Source organism: Platichthys flesus, chromosome 4 (genome assembly GCF_949316205.1).
Source record: "Platichthys flesus chromosome 4, fPlaFle2.1, whole genome shotgun sequence".
Classification (NCBI taxonomy): Eukaryota; Metazoa; Chordata; class Actinopteri; order Pleuronectiformes; family Pleuronectidae; genus Platichthys; species Platichthys flesus.
This window is the reverse complement of record NC_084948.1, coordinates 27,315,062-27,338,298: the sequence shown is the minus strand read 5'-3', so window position 1 is coordinate 27,338,298 and position 23,237 is coordinate 27,315,062. Positions and strand designations below refer to the sequence as shown.

General features: G+C 43.3%; 4 protein-coding genes and 8 non-coding genes across 12 annotated transcripts; all 12 read left to right on the top strand.

The window, feature by feature from the left end:
* Positions 1–1,526: 1,526 nt before the first annotated feature.
* On the top strand, positions 1,527–5,493 carry sb:cb81 (mRNA decay activator protein ZFP36L1-like). Its single transcript, XM_062385237.1, has 2 exons — positions 1,527–1,875; positions 2,540–5,493. Exons 1-2 carry the CDS (start codon positions 1,822–1,824, stop codon positions 3,752–3,754), a joined length of 1,269 nt encoding a protein of 422 aa, XP_062241221.1. The 5' UTR covers positions 1,527–1,821; the 3' UTR covers positions 3,755–5,493.
* A 4,858-nt stretch (positions 5,494–10,351) lies between these two features.
* On the top strand, positions 10,352–15,240 carry rps3 (ribosomal protein S3). The gene is made up of 7 exons (XM_062385981.1): positions 10,352–10,409; positions 11,805–11,935; positions 12,589–12,682; positions 13,334–13,428; positions 14,055–14,242; positions 14,341–14,547; positions 15,164–15,240. Exons 1-6 carry the CDS (start codon positions 10,380–10,382, stop codon positions 14,541–14,543), a joined length of 741 nt encoding a protein of 246 aa, XP_062241965.1. The 5' UTR covers positions 10,352–10,379; the 3' UTR covers positions 14,544–14,547; positions 15,164–15,240.
* LOC133952508 (small nucleolar RNA SNORD15) lies at positions 11,312–11,457 on the top strand. The gene has a single exon (XR_009920616.1). It is a non-coding gene; the product is annotated as a small nucleolar RNA SNORD15 (small nucleolar RNA).
* Positions 12,119–12,268, top strand: LOC133952514 (small nucleolar RNA SNORD15). Its single transcript, XR_009920622.1, has one exon. It is a non-coding gene; the product is annotated as a small nucleolar RNA SNORD15 (small nucleolar RNA).
* LOC133952509 (small nucleolar RNA SNORD15) lies at positions 13,017–13,162 on the top strand. Its single transcript, XR_009920617.1, has one exon. It is a non-coding gene; the product is annotated as a small nucleolar RNA SNORD15 (small nucleolar RNA).
* LOC133952512 (small nucleolar RNA SNORD15) lies at positions 13,629–13,778 on the top strand. The gene has a single exon (XR_009920620.1). It is a non-coding gene; the product is annotated as a small nucleolar RNA SNORD15 (small nucleolar RNA).
* On the top strand, positions 14,743–14,892 carry LOC133952511 (small nucleolar RNA SNORD15). The gene has a single exon (XR_009920619.1). It is a non-coding gene; the product is annotated as a small nucleolar RNA SNORD15 (small nucleolar RNA).
* A 1,558-nt stretch (positions 15,241–16,798) lies between the features above and the next one.
* Positions 16,799–19,214, top strand: LOC133952285 (zinc-binding protein A33-like). Its single transcript, XM_062386662.1, has 2 exons — positions 16,799–17,201; positions 17,289–19,214. Exon 2 carries the CDS (start codon positions 17,306–17,308, stop codon positions 18,695–18,697), a length of 1,392 nt encoding a protein of 463 aa, XP_062242646.1. The 5' UTR covers positions 16,799–17,201; positions 17,289–17,305; the 3' UTR covers positions 18,698–19,214.
* Positions 19,215–20,172: 958 nt separating this feature from the next.
* LOC133952000 (small ribosomal subunit protein uS3-like) lies at positions 20,173–22,871 on the top strand. The gene is made up of 5 exons (XM_062386273.1): positions 20,173–20,315; positions 20,967–21,061; positions 21,688–21,875; positions 21,974–22,180; positions 22,795–22,871. The coding sequence occupies exons 3-4, from the start codon at positions 21,716–21,718 to the stop codon at positions 22,174–22,176; spliced, it is 363 nt and encodes a 120-aa protein (XP_062242257.1). The 5' UTR covers positions 20,173–20,315; positions 20,967–21,061; positions 21,688–21,715; the 3' UTR covers positions 22,177–22,180; positions 22,795–22,871.
* LOC133952507 (small nucleolar RNA SNORD15) lies at positions 20,648–20,793 on the top strand. The gene has a single exon (XR_009920615.1). It is a non-coding gene; the product is annotated as a small nucleolar RNA SNORD15 (small nucleolar RNA).
* Positions 21,262–21,411, top strand: LOC133952510 (small nucleolar RNA SNORD15). The gene has a single exon (XR_009920618.1). It is a non-coding gene; the product is annotated as a small nucleolar RNA SNORD15 (small nucleolar RNA).
* LOC133952513 (small nucleolar RNA SNORD15) lies at positions 22,368–22,517 on the top strand. The gene has a single exon (XR_009920621.1). It is a non-coding gene; the product is annotated as a small nucleolar RNA SNORD15 (small nucleolar RNA).
* Positions 22,872–23,237: the final 366 nt, after the last annotated feature.

Sequence of the window (23,237 nt, the reverse complement as noted above, 5' to 3'; positions counted from 1 at the left end):
TTACACCTGTGGGCAGTTTGGAGTTCACCGACAGACGGGACCTTGGACTCTGGGAGGAAACCAGAGCAGACAACTGACAAGCCACAGACATGAGAACACGACTGACTCCTTCATTGTTAGTGATTGTATTCATAATGTGAACAGAAAGCAAAATGGCCGTCTGCACTCAACTCTAGAAATGTTTTCAGAATGAAGTCACCACACTATGAGTCTTATTATTGTCATCACAGGGTTGTTTCCCAAATCTCCTCCCCACACAGTCCACTGGGGTCTCACCATTTTGTTGAGTGGGAAGTTTTTATATATCCTATCTAGTGGACTCACTGTTTCCCACAATGCATCGTGATAAAATGTGTACAATGGTCACGAACTGGGAATATATCCACATGGATTGTACTACAGAACTGTATAATGTCATATGTCACAATGATGATTATTGGTGCAGAGATGTTGATTTAATTGCATTTTGCAGATGAGCTCAGGATAAAGTCTCGTGAGTGAGGGAGAGATTTATTCAACAAACTGTCTTTCTTCACAACCGGTGTAATAACAGCAAACCTCTGTTGAATCCAATAAGAACAGTTTGAATTGCTCGGGTGATGCTCATAATTTCCTTTAGTTCATATTAAATCCAACAGTTTTGTGACATGTTTGTTTACTTTATGAACCCTGATAATATAGGAACTCTGTGTTGAGACTTTATATCAACTGTTTAATCAGTTTATATATATTTATATGCATTCATATAGCATATTAAGAAATGATCTGCACCTCAACCTAATGGGTTCTTTCCTGATTCACACCACATCCTTCCATCAGGGTTCATGATTATCCATCCAGTCGTTTGTATCATAATCCTGCTGACAAACAAACAGTTCTTTAGAATCATTGTAAGAGAAGGTAAGGAGAGAAAAGGTTTAGAACATAGAAAGAAATAAAAGAAACAAAAACTATGCGGGCGAAAAACACATAAGCTTCTAATGTTGACTTATTTAATTAAAAAACTTTTATCTTGTTGCACAATTCTCTGATATATATGAAGGAACTGTAGCTGGATATGTTTAGAAGAATAAACTCTACAAGAAGGAGAAGTTTGAGCATGTTTCCATATGAATGTGTGAGTGAAAATAAACTTTAAAACAGTTTTATAACTTTTGAACTGCACCGATGAGCGTAGAAGTGTTTGGTATTTGCAGCACTCGTCATTATCTCCTTAGCTGTATCGATCCCGGACAAAGTGAGGGGACGGCCGGTTGGGAAAAGAAGAATGCATCTTTAAGTATTCGGTAATGAATAGGTGGAAAAGTAGCTTCATTCAGCTCCCTCCTCTTCTTTCTGTGCCCACCCTGCCCCCCAGCACACCCTTACAATGAGGACCCCTCCCCCATCCACGCAAAACACACACACACATTAACACACACTCCCTGCCCCCTGAGGAACACAGGCAGGGGGTGGGTGTGCATGGGTGGGTTTCCCCAACTATTTAAGCAGATTCCAGCAGATGGTCCAGAAACTTTCCTCCTGGAGTCACGTCTCCCTTCCAGCTCCCTGTCTCTTTCACTCCTCACCCTTTCCTCCTGTAGACTCCAGAACCCTGCAGCTCCTCTCACCCTGATCGTCTCCAACCAGCTTCAGAGGAACAAACTCAGAGCTTTTTGATTCTTCACCATTCCCCCAGCCCTTCCTCTCCTGCCGCTGCTCCCCACACAGGCTGGGTTCATCTCCCTTCCTCCGGTTGGACTCAGAAACCTTTTTTAAACTTCTTCATCGGTGGGATCAGACATCTGGCTCCTGGGCTCTGCGGGGACGGTGGAGCCAACCATGCCCTCCGACTTTCTATCACCGTTCCTGGAGCTGGATGAGGAGTTCTGCAAGGTAAGAGCAAACTAAATGATCACATAGAACCTATACCCACATCTCCTGTGTGATCGTCATAGGCTCCATGCCAGAGGAACGTTTAAAATTTTGATGAAAGGGAACAAAAATGTAAAGTTTTCTTTCAATAAATCCATGGTTATGACCTCATTTATCATGGAATAACTCATTTCAGTTAAAACTAGATTTCAATATACTGCAGTTTTTGCTTTAAAGCTCAAATGATGTTAAAAAGGTTAAGAATCTTTGAACTTCAGATGAAAAAGTGAAACTCAAGAGTGGGAAGTTTGTTTTAATTTCTTTAACTACTCTTATAATTGCTAAATAAGTCTAGATGTTTCACACATTAATGTTTTATGTGTTTAAAATAACAATTTCAATTGAAATGATTCTTCGTGTATTCTGTACAAAACTACATTGGAATCGATAATCTGGTTGAATAAATACATTTTGACTTTGTGCTTATGTTACTGATCTAATCATTAAAAACCTGTGGCTGTAATCCAACCTTCAGTTCACATACATGAAACAATCTGTGTTCACTTCTGTTCAGTTTCCTGAGCTGCAGCTTTAAAGTTCCTTTCTGTTTGAATGGGCGCGCTGGTCTCGCCCCAGCGCTCCAGGAATGCAAAGAGCTCACATCTCCTTTTCTTTTGTGTGACAGAATTTCCGCGGCCTGGAGGCGACAGATGGCCCAGCTGCCGGCTCAATGCAGCAACGGCAGCAGCACAGTCAAAGAGTCCTGGGCTTCCAGCGCCGCCATTCCCTCTGCCCTGTGACCCTCCCCAACTCCAAGTTCAACCACAGCAGCAGCAGCAGCAGCAGCAGCTCGGAGCTGACGGAGCCGCCGGCCGGCTGGGGGCTCAGCGTGGCCTCCAGCCAGCAGTGGAGCAGGGAGGGTCAGCTGCCCCGCTCCACCCTCAGCCACATCCCCTTCAGGGTGGACCGCTCGGTCAGCATGATCGAGGGCCACGGCGGCAGCTCGGGGGTCAGAGAGGACAAACTGTCTAACATCACGTCACCAACCGTGCTGATGCCTCCACCGGGTTTCAACATCAGCAGCAGCTCCCTCTCCTCCCCCGTAGCCAGACCCACCGCCCCCTCACCTCACATCTCCACCCGGTACAAGACCGAACTCTGCCGCACCTTCGAGGAGAGCGGGACCTGCAAGTACGGCGCCAAGTGCCAGTTTGCTCACGGCATGGACGAGATGCGCGGCCTCAGCCGGCACCCCAAGTACAAGACGGAGCCCTGCCGCACCTTCCACACCATCGGCTTCTGCCCGTACGGCGCCCGCTGCCACTTCGTCCACAATGCAGATGAGCACGAGGACGCCCCCCCACAGAGGCAGAAGCTGCGTCACAGTGTGAGCTTTGCAGGCTTCTCCTCCAGGCAGATTTTCCAACCGGTTGAGGAGTCGCAGCCTTCCTCCCTCCTCTTCACCCGAGCCTCCTCGGTGTCCCCTCCTCCGTCCTCCGCAGGGAGCCCAGAGCTCCTCTCCCCTCTCTACCCGGAGCAGGGATCCCTGAAGCCATTCCCCTACTCCTTCTCAGGCATCACCGACCTGCCAGGCGACTGTGGGGACTCCACCCTGCGCTTCTATGCTGTGAACGACTCCATCAGCTCCATCAGCTCCAAGTGTCCCATCTCAAATTTCACCTCCAAGAACCCCAACCTGCCGTACCACCTCCCCCAGCAGCTGCCGGTCTCCTTGAGCGGCCTCTCCGGCCTTCAGCGCTGCTCCTCAGCCGACTCCCTCTCCGAGGAAGGCTACACCTCCTCCTGCTCCCTCAGCTCTTCCTCCAGCGGCACAGAGTCCCCGAGCTTCGAGGGCCGACGTCTGCCCATCTTCAGCCGCCTGTCTGTCTCAGACGAGTAGGGGGGGGGGGGTTACTGTAGGGCTGAGTTTAACCAGGGATGGATGGTCTAATTGTTTTAACTCTCAAGTCTGGTTTTTGACTCCATTGTCCAAACTAAACATTTTAAAACACACAAGATTGAAACAATAGGTTTTTTAGCTCCTCGCCGAACGCAGCCCGGTAAACGTACCTAACTTTGTGCATATTGCATTTCTCATCCAAGCAGTTGTAGCGCTGCTCAGTGTTCGTCCAGTTTTAGCCGACTCCTCTTTTTGATTTTTGCTTTATTGTTATTTTGGTAAGCTTGTTCCTGTTATGCCATTGTTACTGCTGTATACTGTTGTATACCCATGTTAGAGAATCCTCAGAGGGTACGTCACTCAGCGTCCGACCTTATGCTGCTCAGTGGGAAGTCTCGTGTGAGAACTTCCTGTACCCTGATTTGAGAACGATGTTAAGATCGGTGCTGTTGGATGTACGACTGCTGAGATGTCCACTTTTGTAAAAGCAATATTGTTTGTCGACAGTTTCGATGGTGCAGCCGTTCTCCATCTGTTAGAAACTGTCGCTGAGTGAGAGAGTTAATTTACTGTATGTTGTCTCTGATTGGATAACTGCCAGTTCGGAGCTGTCGGGCGTTTCTTCGGATCCAGCTCGACTGCCTCGGCACCTGTGTGTAGGAAACCCACTGACTCTAGTTACCAAAGCCGATGTTAGCGTTCCCCTAACCTCCTAGTACTGTTAACACTTAGCTTTAGCTACCACAGAGTTTTGTGACAATTGTTTTTATTGCTTAACACTTTTTCGACCTATTTATTGCTGTTTTGTAAGATGCGCTGTTTGCTTGTTGATTGTGTTTATGCATTTTTTGTATGATGCCTGAGAAACGATGCCTTGCTGAAGGCTCCATGACGTCCATCTGCTTGGTTTACACGATCCAGTAGCTTTAAGAAGGCTCGCGGAGGGGAGAGGAGCGGAGGAAGACATTTTGGCATTCTACACATATGTTGCCTTATTGGCTAATCGAGGCCTGGGTGGAATCAGGACTCGTTGTGTTCTCACGTCAGCAGCAGCTCCGGTTCTCCGCTTTTATCTCAGCTGCATCACCACCACCTGGGAGACGCTGCTGGTGTGAGCACAACCAGAGTCCACCCTCCTCTCCGCCGAGCCTCACACATCTGACTCTAATAACCTTGTTTTGATAAATGCTGTCATCTGAACACACGTTCACGGCCTCAGTAGAACTTTCCTCAAAAGAGTTAACGTTCCATCTCACATGTTTAATCTGAGCGTCCCGGCTCTGCAGCCTCTAGTGGCGCCGCCCTCTTCTACAGGTGGGAAGGCGACCCTTTGTTTGAAGTCCATTTTTTTTATCTATCAGAGTTGCCTTGATGACAATGTGTTTGTAGGTCGACTCCCGTTGCAGGCTAGCGAGCGAACTCTGCGAGCAGCCGGTGGAATCAAGAGCGTTGAAATGAAATCAGGCAGAGTGTAGCTCACTGTCTGTTTCTGCTCCACTTGCCCTGAACAGCCCAGAGACGCTTCCTGTGCTCGTTTAACTGTTGTTAACTTAAAGTCTTATTTATTTTGTTTTTCAAAGCGAAACCTATATTGTGTTGTTTGATATTGTGGTTTTTGTTTGACATAATTTAAGTGCATTTATTGTTTACATTCCACTGGGTTATGTTGATATCCTAGCTCTTTATCTTAATATATTTGTCCATCTGTATTTCAAAATAAAAGTCTTTGAAACCTTGAATCAGTCGTCCGGTGTCTTATTTTATAGCACACAGGAAGTACAATGTATTATTTATGACTTTAAATATGTTCATGAAGTGGGCCACTTAGGTTATCGATCAAAAACTAAATTGAAATTTAACAAAATACCACAAAGCATGAATATACAAATGAAAGAAATCCTGTTCATTAACTTCTTCTTACAAATACTCAGTGATGTCAGTTGACAACGTACAGTTACTCTACTTTTTATGCATCTGTACTTGTATTAAGTACATTAAGTTTCAGGTACTTGTCACTTTCACTCTTCTACACATATCTAAACTCACTATGCATGGTGTATATATATATGTATTTTAAAGTAATCCAAAGTGGGCAGGTTACTTTAGACCCGGTTTCTCTAAATGAGAGAAAAGTGCATCAATCAGCAACAGTGGTGAAGAAAGATCAATAAAAGGTTTCAGACATAATGACTGATGCATAGAGGACTAGTACTCATTCGGAAAAGTTAATGTGGTACTTTAACTTTTACTTGAATACCCTCTTGTTTGTACATTTACTTAAGTAGAATGTTTGAGTACTTCCTCCCCCACTGCAGATAAGCATCTTTATTTGTCTCCACATCATCCACACTGAGAATCTCCTCACGTCCCAGTGTCCATGTTGAATCATAACCTGTCTCATATAATCTGCTCATCACCTTCATCCCCAGTTTCCTGTGACATCATGTGACCTCACGACTCAGAGGGAAATGATCAGAACTCGTCTCTTATGAGCTCAGCTGGGAAAGAAGTTAAACCGTCTGCAGAGAGGACGACTACGCTAAAGATAAAGTTACAAGAATATCTGAATTATGAGCAGATTTGGGAAGTGATAGACTGTTAAAACTTGACAGTAGTCAGTGATACTTCAGCAGAGAACGTTGTCATTGGACATTGAGTTTGTTTCCATGTATCTCCAATGAAGAGCTCGGACCCACAGGGATAGTTTTGTTGTCCTGTGGGAAGACGACGGAGGTCTAATTCTTTGTGATGCAGTAAAGGAAATCTTTGCGGGTGACATGATGGAGTAAAAAGCAATGTCACAAAAAAGAATTGGTTGTTTTTGTGGAGGAGCGTTCCCAGGAGCTTCCCTTCAGAACGCTCCCACTGCTCCCCGGGCCTTTACGATCATCTGTGTCACACTGACACACAAAAAGAACAAAGATTAACTCTTTCTCTTATAGCTGCGTTTGGGGAATATCTCAGCCCGCCCCTCAGTGTGTGTGTGTGTGTGTGTGGGAGGACCAGTGAGGTTTGTTGCGACTCGTCTGAACAGACCAATTTAGAGTGAGTGACACTGAGGAGAATGTTTGGGCAACAGATGCTCGAACAAAGACTTCCCTGCACACAATGGGACACAGAGATACTTGTGACTGATTTCCATCTATTCACACAAAGTGGAGCAGAAGTTGAGGTCCTCCCCTGTGTGTGCGCGCGCAGGCGCGTGTGTGTGTGTGTTTACAGAATTAAAAATACTACATTAAGTAAATTCTTTGGAACTTAAAATAAAACTTGTATTTACTCAGATTGGGCAATTTAATCTGCAGCAAAACATAATGGATTTATAAACGGATTGTTTTCTTTAATTTGAAATTTGAATCTGTAAAGAGAACTATAGCATATAGTTTATAGTGAACATAAAAGAATAAATTAATTATATTTACATCCATCAAGGAGGTGGTTATTTTATCCCTCTCTGTTTGTTGGTTTGTCTGTTTGTTAGCAGGATGACACAAACTGTACTGGGTGGATTCTCTCGGCACTTGTGATCCAGGAAAAAACTCATTCCACTTTAGTTAAGACCCAGATTTAATTTTTTTATGTTTAGAGATGGAGCCTTTTTCAACATTCCAAAGATTAATTGGATCTTCTTGGAAAAGATCTGGTATTTTTAGGGGAGTGATATATTTTATGCAGATCCATACGTGGGCCAGTGTCTGTGTGTGTGTGTGTGTGTGTGTGTGTGTGTGTGTGTGTGTGTGTGTGTGTGTGTGTGTGTGTGTGTGTGTGTCGGCATTCAGCAGTAGCCGCAGGCTGAGGATTTCCCTCTGGTGAATGAATATCAGTAGAGTGCGGCAGGAGCAGGCTCCCACAACCCCCACGGCTACTTACCATTCAATACCCGTGGCTCTGTGTGCTTGTGTGTGTGTGTGTGTGTGTGTGCGTAAGACCTTAAAAAGGCCAAGGGCCATCCCTGTGCAGCCCCTCGACCCCTCCCTCCCCTCCTGGTCATGCAGGCCCTTTGTGTTTCCCTGCTTTCCCTTTTCAGTCGAACATCTGTATGTTAATGCAGCTCAATGGGACTGGACTGGAATCAGCCTGGGAGAGAGGGTGAGGGGCGGCTTCCCTCTGTGTGTGTGTGTGTGTGTGTGTGTGTGTGTGTGTGTGTGTGTGTGTGTGTGTTTGTGTGTGTGCCTGTGTGTGTGGACGGAGATGGGTGGATGAAGTGATTTGGGAGAATACAGCAGCAGGAAAGGGGACTCACAGAGAGAGGAGTGAAAAAGAAGAATTATTGGTTAACGGGTAATTCAGGAGGGGGCAAAGTTTAAAGGAGGTGTGTGTGAGAGAGAGAGAGAGAGAGAGAGAGAGAGAGAGTGAGTAGAGGGGTCTCTCTGAATGACAAATGGCTTCATAAACCCCCACTAATAAGACAGAGATTGGTTGAAGTTAAAATTGAGGTAAGGGATCTGAGATCAAAACGATTAAACCTCCTCCTCAACTGAAACATTCATTCAGATGAGGATTAATTTTACAACTTGACGTTTGGTAACTTATCATTGTTCTGACCAGTTCATTGAACCTTTTCTGACAAATCATAATTCAGACCGGAGCATTTTATTTGCATTAAAACACATCTTTTTAGGAGAGAAGAGCAAAAGCAAGTGTATTTTCTGCTGTTAAAACAGAAACAAGTTTCCAGTAGTTTTACCTTTAATCATCATGTATACTTTGTGTCTTCCACGTGATATTTGCTTTTCTCTATCTTTCTATATGTCACCTACGGTATTGATTTATTTATATGTACTTAAATTGTTTTTACTTTTTACTTAACCATCACATGAAAAATAGGCTGCATGGTTTAATCTGTTCAATAATGTGTATTAAGCCTTTTGGATAAACATTAACCATCAGATCCACTGTACTTCTCATACACACTTATTAAGTATCATAGAAAAGAGAAATATTATGTGTGCAGATACTGAGCAGCTTCCTGTGCACGTCCATATGAAATGTCAAACTTACGGAGACGAGTGGATTGTTTCAGACTTAAGGAGCCGGACTAACACTGTCAGGTCCCATCGGAATCAGAATCGGAATCAGAATCAGAATCAGAATCAGAATTATCGCATACAGGAAATTGCCTTGGTGTGGTTGTTGCACTGTGCATAAAACAAACCCTTTATACTCTTTTATAATTATCACACAGTAATACACACTGTTATAGATCTATTAAAGTCCACCCCCCCCATCAGAACTTTAGGAACCAATTTATCTCTACTGTTTTCCGTCAGCATCATCAATCTGTTAAATATATATTAAAGTTAATCATTGTATCAAATTTCCATCGACTTGTAGCTTTGGCCTGTAGCGTATAGCAACTATATACACACACATATACACACAGACACACACTCACACACATATATACATCTCCTGGACGTTACACTCTGAAATGAAGAATATAATTTACACAATTTTATTCTAAAACAAACAGTCACAGAGCTCCTTTCCTCACAGAAACCTGTTTCATGAGCAGAAGAGTCACAATCTGAGGCCGAGCGGCAGCAAAGCAGAGAGGACGCCCTCTAGTGGAAGGATTGGAGAAATGGATACGTTTCGTGTGCGTGTGCGTGTGTGTGTGCGCGCGTGTGTGTGTGTGTGTGTATGTATGTGTGAGTACAACGTGTTTTTAAGGCCTTTTGAGGACCGTTTCCCATCAGAAACATTGACACTTGACAGGTCCAGGGCACCTCATGGGGACTGAAGCTCGGTTCTGGTGAGGCTCATCATCTTCTCTGAACTCTGAAGGAGGATGAGAATGATCACATGTGAGCTCTGAGAGGTTCATGGTTAAAGTTTGGTTATGACATGAATGGGTCGTGGTTGAAGTTGGATTAGTGTTACCCATCAAGTGTGAACGTGTCCACAGTGAATGGAAGGTAGTGAGGAGTAATAAGCAGAAAACTCGGTTTCCAGTACTGCTCAGAACTTTGTACCCAAATACTGGAGTAACTGTACTGACTTATTCTGAGCTACTAACAGCAATAACAATAATATGAATAGATAGATAGATAGATAGATAGATAGATAGATAGATAGATAGATAGATAGATAGAGAGATAGAGAGATAGAGAGATAGAGAGATAGAGAGATAGAGAGATAGATTTACTACTACTCCTACTTATTATTATTATTATTATTATGATTGAAAACGTGTTTTTTTTAACTTAAGTTTGTATTAAACTTTTCTTAGCCATGGTACATGTCAAATTAAACATGTTTCTTTATACAGGAATAAGTAGTATATGGTTGAGAATTGACTCTAATTACAGACTTCGCACATATTTGTCTAAAAAATAGGCAGCTAATACAAAACAAAGATAGTTCATAATGACATGAAAGATGAAAACGTGTTTTCAATAAAAAAGATAAATGAACAAATAATCACATGAATACATACATCAGGATATAACGAAATACAAGTAGTAATGAGTAGTGTATTCACTTTCCCTCTTGAGGACCGATATTTGAGGAACTACGATTCCCAGCAGCATCCCGAGTGTGACGTCGGCGGAAATAAGCCGTTTTGATATAAATTCACTTCCGTATCCGGTAGCGGTCCTTTCCTGTCTACGGCCTTTCGAAGATGGCGGTGCAGATCTCCAAGAAGAGGAAGGTTAGCGCTGTTTCATCGCGTTTACATCTCACACGCAGCGTGTCGCAGTAGAAATGGTGGCGTACCTGTTAGAGTCCGGAGGTTTGGGCTCGGTTCCGGGCTGAGCGGGGCCGGTGAGGCTCCGGCCGCCGGAGGATTAGACCAGATGCTGTTGAGTCGCTAGCATGGCTCGGTGCTCCGCGGCCCGGCACGATTCGGTCACCCGGGTCCGCACGCAGGAGGCCCCTGGTGGAACTCTCCGGAGACTCTGGCGTTAAACCGTGTTAGTGACTTTAACCCGGGTCACTTCGCTGCTCGTCCTCATCATTCACTGGAGATATAATAATAACCCGAGTTAGCTTGTGAGTTAGCGTCAGTGCAGTGAATGGAGACCCAGCAGGAGCCTCGTATCCCGGGTAAACCGTCTCATATCAGGCCGCTCGCTGACTGACCCGAGTTAGTCATAATGTAATATCTGCACGTCATCAATTGTGTTTGATCTGATTTCAAACTATTGACAGTTTCGATTCAGGTCTGATAATTTAAATGTCTTACAAAAATAACACCTGACATGTGGCTCCAGAGTTTGACGATAAATTGTTAATTAACAGTTCAGTATATATAAGTTATTTCTAATAACTCACCTCTATATAAAGTTTAATGTATATTGAATGTATACAATGCTGACAATATTCAGACCGTATACTCGTCACATTGCTAATCAATGACAATTCTTAGTCAAATACATTTCTGTGAATTTAACTTACCATAAATCAAAATTCTATATTTTCCTTTATTCTCTTTAAGTAGTTTTAAAGTTTGCTCAAACTTTCCAGACCAAACGTGACACACTACATAAGCCTGGACTACAGTGAAGTAATCTATTACTGTAGTCAATATTAAGACTCATTTGGTCGTCCTCCCTTCAGTGATGATACGATGACGAGACGGAACAGGACTCAGTCTGGTTCTGGGTGAACTGGTTCAGGTCCACGTTCTGTGGTTCTGCTCCAGTTCCTCAGAGCAGCGAGTCTTCACGTGAAGACACAGAGGCATTTGTCTGAGAAGGGTCAACGAGTATTTATACTTTACTGACAGTAGTGAATATCTTCCTGAAAGAAGGATTCGTGTAATTCGTAGGACGCAGAGAGAGATTAATATTTACTGTAGACAATTTTCTGACTGTATACTCGTCACATTGCTTCTCCTAGTTTACTATATTACATATTACAATTTATCTGAATATATAAATCTACCAGAACGTACAGGAAACTGAAGAATTGACCATCTCTACATATTATTCACATTTAATTTCCCTTCACGAGCCACTTAACTGAAACGTGTCAATAAGTGTATTTTAGTTATAAATCCAGAAGCTGTGTCCGTGTTGTAAACTGACCCTGAGTCTGTCCTCAGTTCGTCGCAGACGGGATCTTCAAGGCCGAGCTGAACGAGTTCCTGACTCGTGAGCTGGCTGAGGATGGTTACTCCGGTGTGGAGGTGCGAGTGACTCCCACCAGGACCGAGATCATCATCCTGGCTACAAGGTGATTATCTGTTCATGGTAATTAAACTCATGATTAACACTGAAGAATGCTAATAAATCATAATCCTGCTAAAGTTCCTCTGTGATGTGGGCTGTGCTGGTCAGGTGACATCTTGTGGATTGTTCTCTTAACCTGAGGACGAGTGAATAGTCCCATTAAATAAGATCCAGTTAGATCTGATCCCTTCAGTGATGATACGATGACGAGTCGGATCAGGACTCAGTCTGTTCTGTGGGAACCGGTTCAGAGTCACGTTCTGTGGTTCTGCTCCGGTTCCTCAGAGCAGCGAGTTCTTTTCAGGTGAAGACATTTCGAGGCATTTGTCTGAGAAGGATCAAAGTTTGAGCTGCTGATGAAAGTCAAAGGAAAGTTGATGTGAAGGACACGAGAGCAAAGAGCTGCTCGGGCCAGAATGATGTGATGATGGTGGAAAGTGGTCAGAACCATAGATCTGGAATAATTCACAGCTTTCACAGGATCTACATCCATTATGTGAATTGATGCTTCCACTGAAATGTTGCATATTTTTATTATCAGCCAAGAAAGATCATAATAATTTTCTGGTTCATGGATATTATACATACTGAGCTTGTTTCACTAGTGAACCTCATGAGTCTGTGGATGAGGTTGTAACCACCATGTCTTGTCTGCAGAACCCAGAACGTCCTGGGAGAGAAGGGGCGTCGGATCAGAGAGCTGACCGCTGTGGTCCAGAAGAGGTTCGGCTTCCCTGAGGGCAGCGTGGAGGTACGTGCACGAGCTTCAGCTCAAACTCAACTCACTTCTTTAAATGCAGCAAGAGAAAGTCTTTTGTTAACTGCACGTCTTTAATAGAATTACAGTTTTGTAATTTTAAAGCAGTCGTTCAAATCCACACTTTTAATTTGACTGTTCACCTTCAATTCTGATTAAAATCTAATTTCCGAATTTAACATCTCACAAATTTTCCTTTATTCTCTTTAAGTAGTTTTAAAGTTTGCTCAAACTTTCCAGACCAAACGTGAAACAATACATAAGCCTGGACTACAGTGAAGTAATCTATTACTGTAGTCAAATATGAAGACCCATTTGGTTGTCCTCCCTTCAGTGATGATACGATGACGAGACGGAACAGGACTCAGTCTGGTTCTGGGTGAACTGGTTCAGGTCCACGTTCTGTGGTTCTGCGCCAGTTCCTCAGAGCAGCGAGTCTTCACGTGAAGACACAGAGGCATTTGTCTGAGAAGGGTCAACGAGTATTTATAATTTACTGATGGTAGTGAAAATCTTCCTGAAAGAAGGATTCGTGTAATTCGTAGGACGCAGTGTAACGACTGGTTCTCCGACTCAGTGAGTTTAGGAGCCATCTGCACGTCTTCATGTCGGGTCGGTTGGTGTTTGACTGTCTCCTCTCTGCAGCTGTATGCTGAGAAGGTCGCCACCCGTGGTTTGTGTGCCATCGCTCAGGCAGAGTCTCTGCGCTACAAGCTGCTCGGAGGCCTGGCTGTTCGGAGGTAAGCTGCTCTGGAACTTTAACCATCACAGACGTGTTTAAATCATCTGTCACCTGCTCAGTGTATCTGGAAAAAGAAATTCAAACTTAATAGTTCAACTCCAACAATAATCAGATTGAGAGAAGATTGGTTATGTTCACATCACGGAACATCTTGTATCTTCTCAATCAGCCCAGGAGAACTGTTAGAGGTTCTGATCCCTTCAGTGATGATACGATGACGAGTCGGAACAGGACTCAGTCTGTTCTGTGGGAACTGGTTCAGAGTCACGTTCTGTGGTTCTGCTCCGGTTCCTCAGAGCAGCGAGTTCTTTTCAGGTGAAGACATTTCGAGGCATTTGTCTGAGAAGGAGCAGCACAGACACGTGTCGGTTTAGCTGCTACTGACGCTAATGTGCTGGAAATCTGTCTGTTAATAACAGGCCCACAAACTGACTAGAGCCATAAGATGAAGAAATAATCCTGAAGTTTAGTGTTGATATTTGCTTTTTATAAGACTTGTACATGTACACACTGCCTATAACCACTTCAACACTTCTGCACATTAAGTTTAAAACCAGCGTCACACGTAAATGTTCTCAACACAACTTTTCAGTGAGACGTTCTTTTATCCGTCTGTTCCTTCAGGGCCTGCTATGGTGTTCTGAGGTTCATCATGGAGAGCGGTGCTAAGGGCTGTGAGGTGGTGGTGTCTGGCAAGCTGAGAGGTCAGAGGGCAAAGTCCATGAAGTTCGTTGACGGCCTGATGATCCACAGCGGAGACCCGGTGAACTACTACGTCGACACAGCCGTCCGCCACGTCCTGCTGAGGCAGGGTGAGTGGAGCTCCACACACCTGATGATCCCAGACTTTACAGGAGGATGGAACTTCTCCTGGTGCCACTTCATACTTGAACTTGTTGCTTGTCCTCAGGTGTGCTGGGCATCAAGGTGAAGATCATGCTGCCCTGGGACCCCAGCGGTAAGATCGGCCCCAAGAAGCCCCTGCCCGACCACGTGAGCATCGTGGAGCCCAAGGAGGAGTCCCTGCCCACCACACCCATCTCAGAGCAGAAGGGGGCCAAGCCAGAGGCGCCCGTCATGCCCCAGGGGGGAACACCTGTGCCCACTGCATAAGAGGGTAAGAGACAGGGTTTATAGTGACATTAACTAAATGAGAACATGATTAACACTGAAGAATGCTAATAAATAATAATCCTACTAAAGTTACCCAGTGATCTGGGCTGTGCTGGTCAGGTGACAGCTTGTGGATTGTTCTCTTAATCTGAGGACGAGTGAATAGTCCCATTAAATAAGATCCAGTTAGATCTGATCCCTTCAGTGATGATACGATGACGAGTCGGAACAGGACTCAGTCTGTTCTGTGGGAACTGGTTCAGAGTCACGTTCTGTGGTTCTGCTCCGGTTCCTCAGAGCAGCGAGTTCTTTTCAGGTGAAGACATTTCGAGGCATTTGTCTGAGAAGGATCAAAGTTTGAGCTGCTGCTGAAAGTGGAGGGAAATTAAATGATGTGATGGTGGAGAGGGACCAGAACAACAGCTCTGAACCATAGATGTGGAGTAAATCACAGCTTTCACAGAATCTACATTCATTATATTAATTGATGCTTCCACTGAAATGTTAGTCAAGTTCCTTTATCAAGAAACAAAGGAATTAGTTTTTTGCTTCAAGAGGATCTTATTGACCTTATTGTTGAGAGCTGGTTTTTTAAATTGTGTATTTTGTGTTTTTTACAGGTTTTCAACCGTTCTACCAGATGGAAACAACACCCGGTGATTTTTGTGTACAAAAACAATAAAATCTGGAAAATACACTTCAACGTGTTGTGGTCACTTTGTTTGTGTTTACTTAACGTTGAGCTACTGAATTAAAACAGGTTTTGTTAGTTACTCAACTCGTTTAGCACCAAAAACCAAAGAAGAAAAGATGTTTAACTGAACTTTCTCCTTCTGTTGGTAGGAAATAAATGCTTAATTTTGCCATAACATTAATTTCTGCAATGATTAATTTATTAAAACTTTGATTATTGAAAAAGCCTCTTTGTTTGGGCAGAGTTCATATAATAAACTCCTGTAGTCCTTAAGAATGATAAAGATTCCATCAACATTGTTTAAGAAACTTTCACCACACTACAGTTCCTTCTTCTGACTTCATGATCTGAGATCTGTTTGCAGAACATGAATAAGTCACATGCTTCCTAAACTGAAGAGAGGTCTCACTCTGCTGCTTTTTCTGGTGACAGATTCCATCACCACGTACAGAAAGTTCAGTTACAGAAGATTCAATATTTTTCATCAGAATGATTTATCAATTTGAGCTGGTTTCATCTTGAATCATAATTGTAAAATGTTTTATGATTAGGGTTGCAAAATTCAGGAGATATTCAAAGCTGGAAACTTTCCATGGGAATTAACGGGAATAAACTGAAAATTGTCTGGTTTATTTATGCTAACTGTATTTAAACATAAATATAAACATGTTTTGTCTTAGGCTGATATGAGCCCTGAGGAAACTTTGGGCACTTGACTATATGCTTCTGGATCTGTCTTTCTTAACATAGGTCTTTGCACAGTATTTGCAAATGTACACAGCCTTTCCTTCTAAATTGGCTGCGGTGAAATGTCTCCACACATGAGATGGTGCATGTGACATTGTTCTGTAGAATAAGATGAGAAAAAAGCTTGTAAAAAACACTAAAGCAATGCCAGAGATATAAATATTTGGCCAAACAATTGGAATCGTCTTTAAAAATATTTTACAATTGATGGAGAAATGAATAGAAAGAGGCTCGATGAACAGATGAACAAGCCTCAATCAGCATGTTAATATATTTTCCCCAGTAATATTGAAACTTACCTGACTAGTCCTGCACACTACAGCTGGCCTCAATATCCCTGCTGTAGAGTGAAGGATGCTGGGAAATATCTGTGTGTGTGTTTGTGTACGCACATTGAGATTAACCAACCACATCAATGCAGCATTGGAAAACACTTCATCACAAAATCTAGAAACGTGTGCGGGTCCGAGGGAAGCTCACCTGGAGGCTGATGTGTTGGAACAGCTTCAATCCACAAAATGTGACTTTCAACAAACCTGCTGAGATCCATGTTTGTAGATCCTGGTTCTCATCATCTCATCTCATGTGTTATTTTAAACATGGTTTCCCTGAAGCGTGACTTCCATCACCTGCAGCACTTCACATGAATATTCATCACAAGTCTCATTAGAAGAGAAAATATGTTCATAGGTTTGATGAATTTATTTTCATCTAAACTTATGACTTTGCTTCTGTCTCTTTAATGAGACTTCAGCTCTACAGTTACGTCACAGACTCCTCCCCCCCCCTTGCATCACCTGACCTTTGTCTTTAGGATCTGACACAAACCTCTTCTTGACAAAGTTAATATTTTATCATAACTTATCTTTACTCTAGCAGGACTACCTCTGAACTTTGAACACTGATCAGTTCACGATCATATTCAAGCAGCTATTTAACAACCAAGTCTCTTGTCTGTGTGAACTTGTTGCTGCCAAATGACTTTTGACCAGTTATCAAATATTTAATGGCTTGAATTACTTTTTACAATCGTGTCCTGACACACCAGAGAAACCAGGAAGCATCTGTTCCTCCCTGAAGAGACGCAGGCTGAAAACCAGACGATCACATTCACCTTCCAAACCAAACTGAACCAAACCAGACCAGACGTCCTGAGTGAGTCCAGCTACAGGAGAGAAGAGTCAAACTACAACCTGCCGACGCTCCACACACTGACCGTGAGTTTAACAAACACCTCGACTCAGAGGGGAAGTGAACCTCAGTGAAGTTCATGGAGCTGTGACTGACTGACTGTCTGTTTTCAGCTTCACCTGGAGACTCAATGGCATCCAGATTAGAAGAGGATCTCTGCTGTCCCATCTGCCAAGATGTCTTCAGAGATCCTGTCATTCTGTCATGTAGCCACAGCTTCTGTAAAGACTGTGTGAAGAGCTGGTGGAAAGACAAAGAAGAAAAAGAGTGTCCACTTTGTAAGAGAAGACATTCAAAGTCAGAACCACCTGTTAACCTGTCGTTAAAGAACCTGTGTGAGACCTTCTTACAGGAGAGAGATCAGAGCTCTTCACCTGCTCTCTGCAGTCTGCACTCAGAGAAACTCAGACTCTTCTGTCTGGACCATCAGCAGCCAGTGTGTCTCGTCTGCAGAGATTCAGAGAAACACACCGACCACAGATTCAGACCCATCGATGAAGCTGCACAACAACACAAGAAGCAGCTTCAGGAAACTCTGGAGCCCTTGAAGGAGAAGTTACAGAGTTTTGAACGTGTTAAAGTCGAGTTTGAACAAACAGCAGAACACATTAAGGTCCAGGCCGGACTCACAGAGACGCAGATCAAGGAGCAGTTTAAAAAGCTTCATCAGTTTCTGGAGGAGGAAGAGGAGGCCAGGATGGCTGCACTGAGGGAGGAAGAGAAGCAGAAGAGTCGGATGATGAAGGAGAAGATTGAGTCTCTGAGCAGAGACATAACGTCTCTTTCAGACACAATCAGAACCACAGAGGACGAGCTGAGAGCTGAAGACGTCTCGTTCCTGCTCAACTACAAGGCTGCAGTGGAACGAGTCCAGCAGCGCCCCCTGCTGGATGATCCACAGCTGGCCTCAGGAGCTCCGATAGACAAGGCCAAACATCTGGGCAACCTGAGCTTCAACATCTGGAACAAGATGAAGGACGTGGTCTCCTACAGTCCTGTGGTTCTGGACCCAAACTCTGCTCATCCAGTACTCGTCCTGTCTGAAGATCTGACCAGTTTGAGACGAGGAGAGAGACAGAAGCTTCCTGACAATCCAGAGAGGTTTGATTATTACGGCTCAGTCCTGGGATCTGAGGGTTTCAACTCAGGGACTCACAGCTGGGACGTCCTGGTTGGAGACAGTACTTACTGGTCAACAGGTGTAAAAGAAGAGTCTGCCCAGAGGAAGGGAAGCAAAGAGTCTGGATTATGGGAAATATTGTTCCGTGAAGGTAAATACTCAGCACGGTCACCATCAGGATCATCTGTTCTCTCTGTGCAGAAGATCCAGAGGATCAGAGTGAAACTGGACTTGAACAGAGGAGAACTGTCGTTCTCTGATCCTGATACTAACAAACACATTCACACCTTCCGACACACTTTCACTCAGAAGATGTTTCCATACTTTTACATTAGAGATGATGATCACCCATTGAAGCTGTTACCTGTGAAAGTCTCTGTGACTCTTGATCAGAGCCGTTAGAGATAAAGATTTTATTCATCATGTTTATTTCTTCAAGAGAAATCTGCTGAATTTAAAAGTTAAACTCGTTATTCTAAAGCTTTGTTTATTTCTCATTTAACTTCTCACTCATTTTTATTTCTCCTGTCGACTTTTCCACGTGTTTAAAAAGATTTGATTATTTTCTGATCTTTATCTTTGGTTTGTTTTTACTTTTATGGAAAATGTTTTCTATCATTTAGATTTTGTGTGGATCCATGAAGTCGAGCAAACTGATGAAGATCCACATAAAAACACATTTATCAATAACAGCTGATCATTGTTCACATTCAACAAACTTTATTAAAACTCACACATGAGACATGATTCATGTTTAATCACATAAAGTCTGTTCACATGTGAAATAATCCAACATATATGAACATTTGTCTGTTTGATGTGATGAAGCCAAAATGATTCTGTCTGTAAAAGTGTTTATTCAACAGCAGCCGAGTGATGTGATTTAAATATTGTGATCAAAATAATAAAAACTATGAAACAGAAACAGAGTTTTGACCTTTTTTAAGTTGAAATGTAAATATGAAGCCAAAATGATTGTGTTTGTAAAACTGTTTTCATTCATACAGTAACATGAATCTATTCTTCATGTTATTCTCTGGGACGCTCGGACTCGCCTGCACCATGTGACTCTCACAAGAAGCAGAAACCCATGTAGACCTGTCAGCTGGTTCCACCTGGGTCAGGGTCTGAAGCCCACCAGGACCCACTGTGCACAGAGACGACTGGTTTCACAGATCATCACATGTTCCTTTTACATTTCTTATCCTGTAGAATCTGTGAAAAACATCATGACAGCGATTAAACAGCAGTTTGAACGTGTGCGGGTCCGAGGGAAGCTCACCTGGAGGCTGATGTGTTGGAACAGCTTCAATCCACAAAGTTTGACTTTCAACAAACCTGCTGAGATCCATGTTTGTAGATCCTGGTTCTCATCATCTCATGTGAGGGTCGTCTTTACACCCGAGGTGGAGAGACTCCTTCTTATCCAAGTGTCTTCAGGACAGAGGTCGGCTGCAGCGCCTCAATAGCCCTGCTGTAGTGTGAAGGATGCTGGGAATTATCTGTGCATGTGATGGAGAAATGCACAGTGGAGTGTTGAAATTCAACGTGCAGCATGTGCTGCATTCCATACATCTTTAAAATAGAGTTTTGAAAGATGTTTTTATTGCTCAGCGTCTAATTTGCGTATTTCTTTTTCAAAATTCCCCAAATTCCTGAGCTTAACTTCCCATGGAAAGTTTCCGGAAATTTACCCACCCTTTGAAACTCTATTTATGATAAATTAGTCATCAGTGTTCATCTCAACATTTATCTAAAATATTTACATGTAATTTGTATGCTTCCACTGAAATGTTTCATATTTTCATTTTCAGTCAAGAAGTAAAGAGTTTTCTGGTTCGTGGTTATTATACATACTGAGCTTGTTTCACTAGTGAACCTCATGAGTCTGTGGATGAGGTTGTAACCACCATGTCTTGTCTGCAGAACCCAGTACGTCCTGGGAGAGAAGGGGCGTCGGATCAGAGAGCTGACCGCTGTGGTCCAGAAGAGGTTCGGCTTCCCTGAGGGCAGCGTGGAGGTACGTGCACGAGCTTCAGCTCAAACTCAACTCACTTCTTTAAATGCAGCAAGAGAAAGTCTTTTGTTAACTGCACGTCTTTAATAGAATTACAGTTTTGTAATCTTTAAGCAGTCGTTCAAATCCACACTTTTAATTTGACTGTTCACCTTCAATTCTGATTAAAATCTAATTTCCGAATTTAACATCTCACAAATTTTCCTTTATTCTCTAAGTAGTTTTAAAGTTTGCTCAAACTTTCCAGACCAAACGTGACACACTACATAAGCCTGGACTACAGTGAAGTAATCTATTACTGTAGTCAAATATTAAGACCCATTTGGTCGTCCTCCCTTCAGTGATGATACGATGACGAGACGGAACAGGACTCAGTCTGGTTCTGGGTGAACTGGTTCAGGTCCACGTTCTGTGGTTCTGCTCCAGTTCCTCAGAGCAGCGAGTCTTCACGTGAAGACACAGAGGCATTTGTCTGAGAAGGGTCAACGAGTATTTATAATTTACTGATGGTAGTGAATATCTTCCTGAAAGAAGGATTCGTGTAATTCGTAGGACGCAGTGTAACGACTGGTTCTCCGACTCAGTGAGTTTAGGAGCCATCTTCACGTCTTCATGTCGGGTTGGTTGGTGTTTGACTGTGTCTCCTCTCTGCAGCTGTATGCTGAGAAGGTCGCCACCCGTGGTTTGTGTGCCATCGCTCAGGCAGAGTCTCTGCGCTACAAGCTGCTCGGAGGCCTGGCTGTTCGGAGGTAAGCTGCTCTGGAACTTTAACCATCACAGACGTGTTTAAGTCATCTGTCACCTGCTCAGTTTATCTTGAAAAAGAAATTCAAACTTAATAGTCCAACTCCAACAATAATCAGATTGAGAGAAGATTGGTTATGTTCACATCACGGAACATCTGGTATCTTCTCAATCAGCCCAGGAGAACTGTTAGAGGTTCTGATCCCTTCAGTGATGATACGATGACGAGTCGGAACAGGACTCAGTCTGTTCTGTGGGAACTGGTTCAGAGTCACGTTCTGTGGTTCTGCTCCGGTTCCTCAGAGCAGCGAGTTCTTTTCAGGTGAAGACATTTCGAGGCATTTGTCTGAGAAGGAGCAGCACAGACACGTGTCGGTTTAGCTGCTACTGACGCTAATGTGCTGGAAATCTGTCTGTTAATAACAGGCCCACAAACTGACTAGAGCCATAAGATGAAGAAATAATCCTGAAGTTTAGTGTTGATATTTGCTTTTTATAAGACTTGTACATGTACACACTGCCTATAACCACTTCAACACTTCTGCACATTAAGTTTAAAACCAGCGTCACACGTAAATGTTCTCAACACAACTTTTCAGTGAGACGTTCTTTTATCCGTCTGTTCCTTCAGGGCCTGCTATGGTGTTCTGAGGTTCATCATGGAGAGCGGTGCTAAGGGCTGTGAGGTGGTGGTGTCTGGCAAGCTGAGAGGTCAGAGGGCAAAGTCCATGAAGTTCGTTGACGGCCTGATGATCCACAGCGGAGACCCGGTCAACTACTACGTCGACACAGCCGTCCGCCACGTCCTGCTGAGGCAGGGTGAGTGGATCTCCACACACCTGATGATCCCAGACTTTACAGGAGGATGGAACTTCTCCTGGTGCCACTTCATACTTGAACTTGTTGCTTGTCCTCAGGTGTGCTGGGCATCAAGGTGAAGATCATGCTGCCCTGGGACCCCAGCGGTAAGATCGGCCCCAAGAAGCCCCTGCCCGACCACGTGAGCATCGTGGAGCCCAAGGAGGAGTCCCTGCCCACCACACCCATCTCAGAGCAGAAGGGGGCCAAGCCAGAGGCGCCCGTCATGCCCCAGGGGGGAACACCTGTGCCCACTGCATAAGAGGGTAAGAGACAGGGTTTATAGTGACATTAACTGAATGAGAATATGATTAATAATGATAATAATAATAATCCTACTAAAGTTCCTCAGTGATCTGGGCTGTGCTGGTCAGGTGACAGCTTGTGGATTGTTCTCTTAATCTGAGGACGAGTGAATAGTCCCATTAAATAAGATCCAGTTAGATCTGATCCCTTCAGTGATGATACGATGACGAGTCGGATCAGGACTCAGTCTGTTCTGTGGGAACTGGTTCAGAGTCACGTTCTGTGGTTCTGCTCCGGTTCCTCAGAGCAGCGAGTTCTTTTCAGGTGAAGACATTTCGAGGCATTTGTCTGAGAAGGATCAAAGTTTGAGCTGCTGCTGAAAGTGGAGGGAAATTAAATGATGTGATGGTGGAGTAGGACAGCACAACAGCTCTGAACCATAGATGTGGAGTAAATCACAGCTTTCACAGAATCTACATTCATTATATTAATTGATGCTTCCACTGAAAAGTTAGTCACGTTCCTTTATCAAGAAACAAAGGAATTAGTTTTCTGGTTCAGGAGGCTCTTATTGACCTTTTGGTTTAGAGCTGGTATTTAAATTGTGTATTTTTTGTGTTTTTTTTTTTTACAGGTTTTCAACCATTCTACCAGATGGAAACAACACACGGTGATTTTTGTGTACAAAAACAATAAAATCTGGAAAATACACTTAAACGTGTTGTGGTCACTTTGTTTGTGTGAGGTAAAAGTTGAGCTACTGAATTAAAACAGGTTTTGTTAGTTACTCAACTCGTTTAGCACCAAAAATCCAAAGAAGAAAAGATGTTTAACTGAACTTTCTCTTACTGTTGATAGGAAATAAATTCTTTATTTTGCCATAATATTAATTTCTGCTACTGATTAATTTATTAGAACTTTGGTTGATTATTGGGCAGGGTTCATCTAAACTCCTCTAGTCTTTAAGAATGATAAAGATTTAATCACAGTTCCTTTTTCTGACTTCATGATCTGAGATCTGTTTGCAGTACACAAATAAGTCACCTGCTTCCTAACACGAAGAGAGGTCTCACTCTG

What these genes read in the sequence shown, in the direction of transcription:
- sb:cb81 (XM_062385237.1), top strand. Translation starts at nt 1,822, where the DNA reads ATGCCCTCCGACTTTCTATCACCGTTCCTGGAGCTGGATGAGGAGTTC. An exon ending in TGGATGAGGAGTTCTGCAAG is followed by an intron (nt 1,876 to 2,539) that starts GTAAGAGCAAAC and finishes TTTGTGTGACAG; the next exon opens with AATTTCCGCGGCCTGGAGGC.
- LOC133952000 (XM_062386273.1), top strand. Translation starts at nt 21,716, where the DNA reads ATGGAGAGCGGTGCTAAGGGCTGTGAGGTGGTGGTGTCTGGCAAGCTG. An exon ending in CCACGTCCTGCTGAGGCAGG is followed by an intron (nt 21,876 to 21,973) that starts GTGAGTGGATCT and finishes GCTTGTCCTCAG; the next exon opens with GTGTGCTGGGCATCAAGGTG.
- LOC133952285 (XM_062386662.1), top strand. Translation starts at nt 17,306, where the DNA reads ATGGCATCCAGATTAGAAGAGGATCTCTGCTGTCCCATCTGCCAAGAT.
- rps3 (XM_062385981.1), top strand. Translation starts at nt 10,380, where the DNA reads ATGGCGGTGCAGATCTCCAAGAAGAGGAAG. An exon ending in AGATCTCCAAGAAGAGGAAG is followed by an intron (nt 10,410 to 11,804) that starts GTTAGCGCTGTT and finishes GTCTGTCCTCAG; the next exon opens with TTCGTCGCAGACGGGATCTT. An exon ending in TCCCTGAGGGCAGCGTGGAG is followed by an intron (nt 12,683 to 13,333) that starts GTACGTGCACGA and finishes TCCTCTCTGCAG; the next exon opens with CTGTATGCTGAGAAGGTCGC.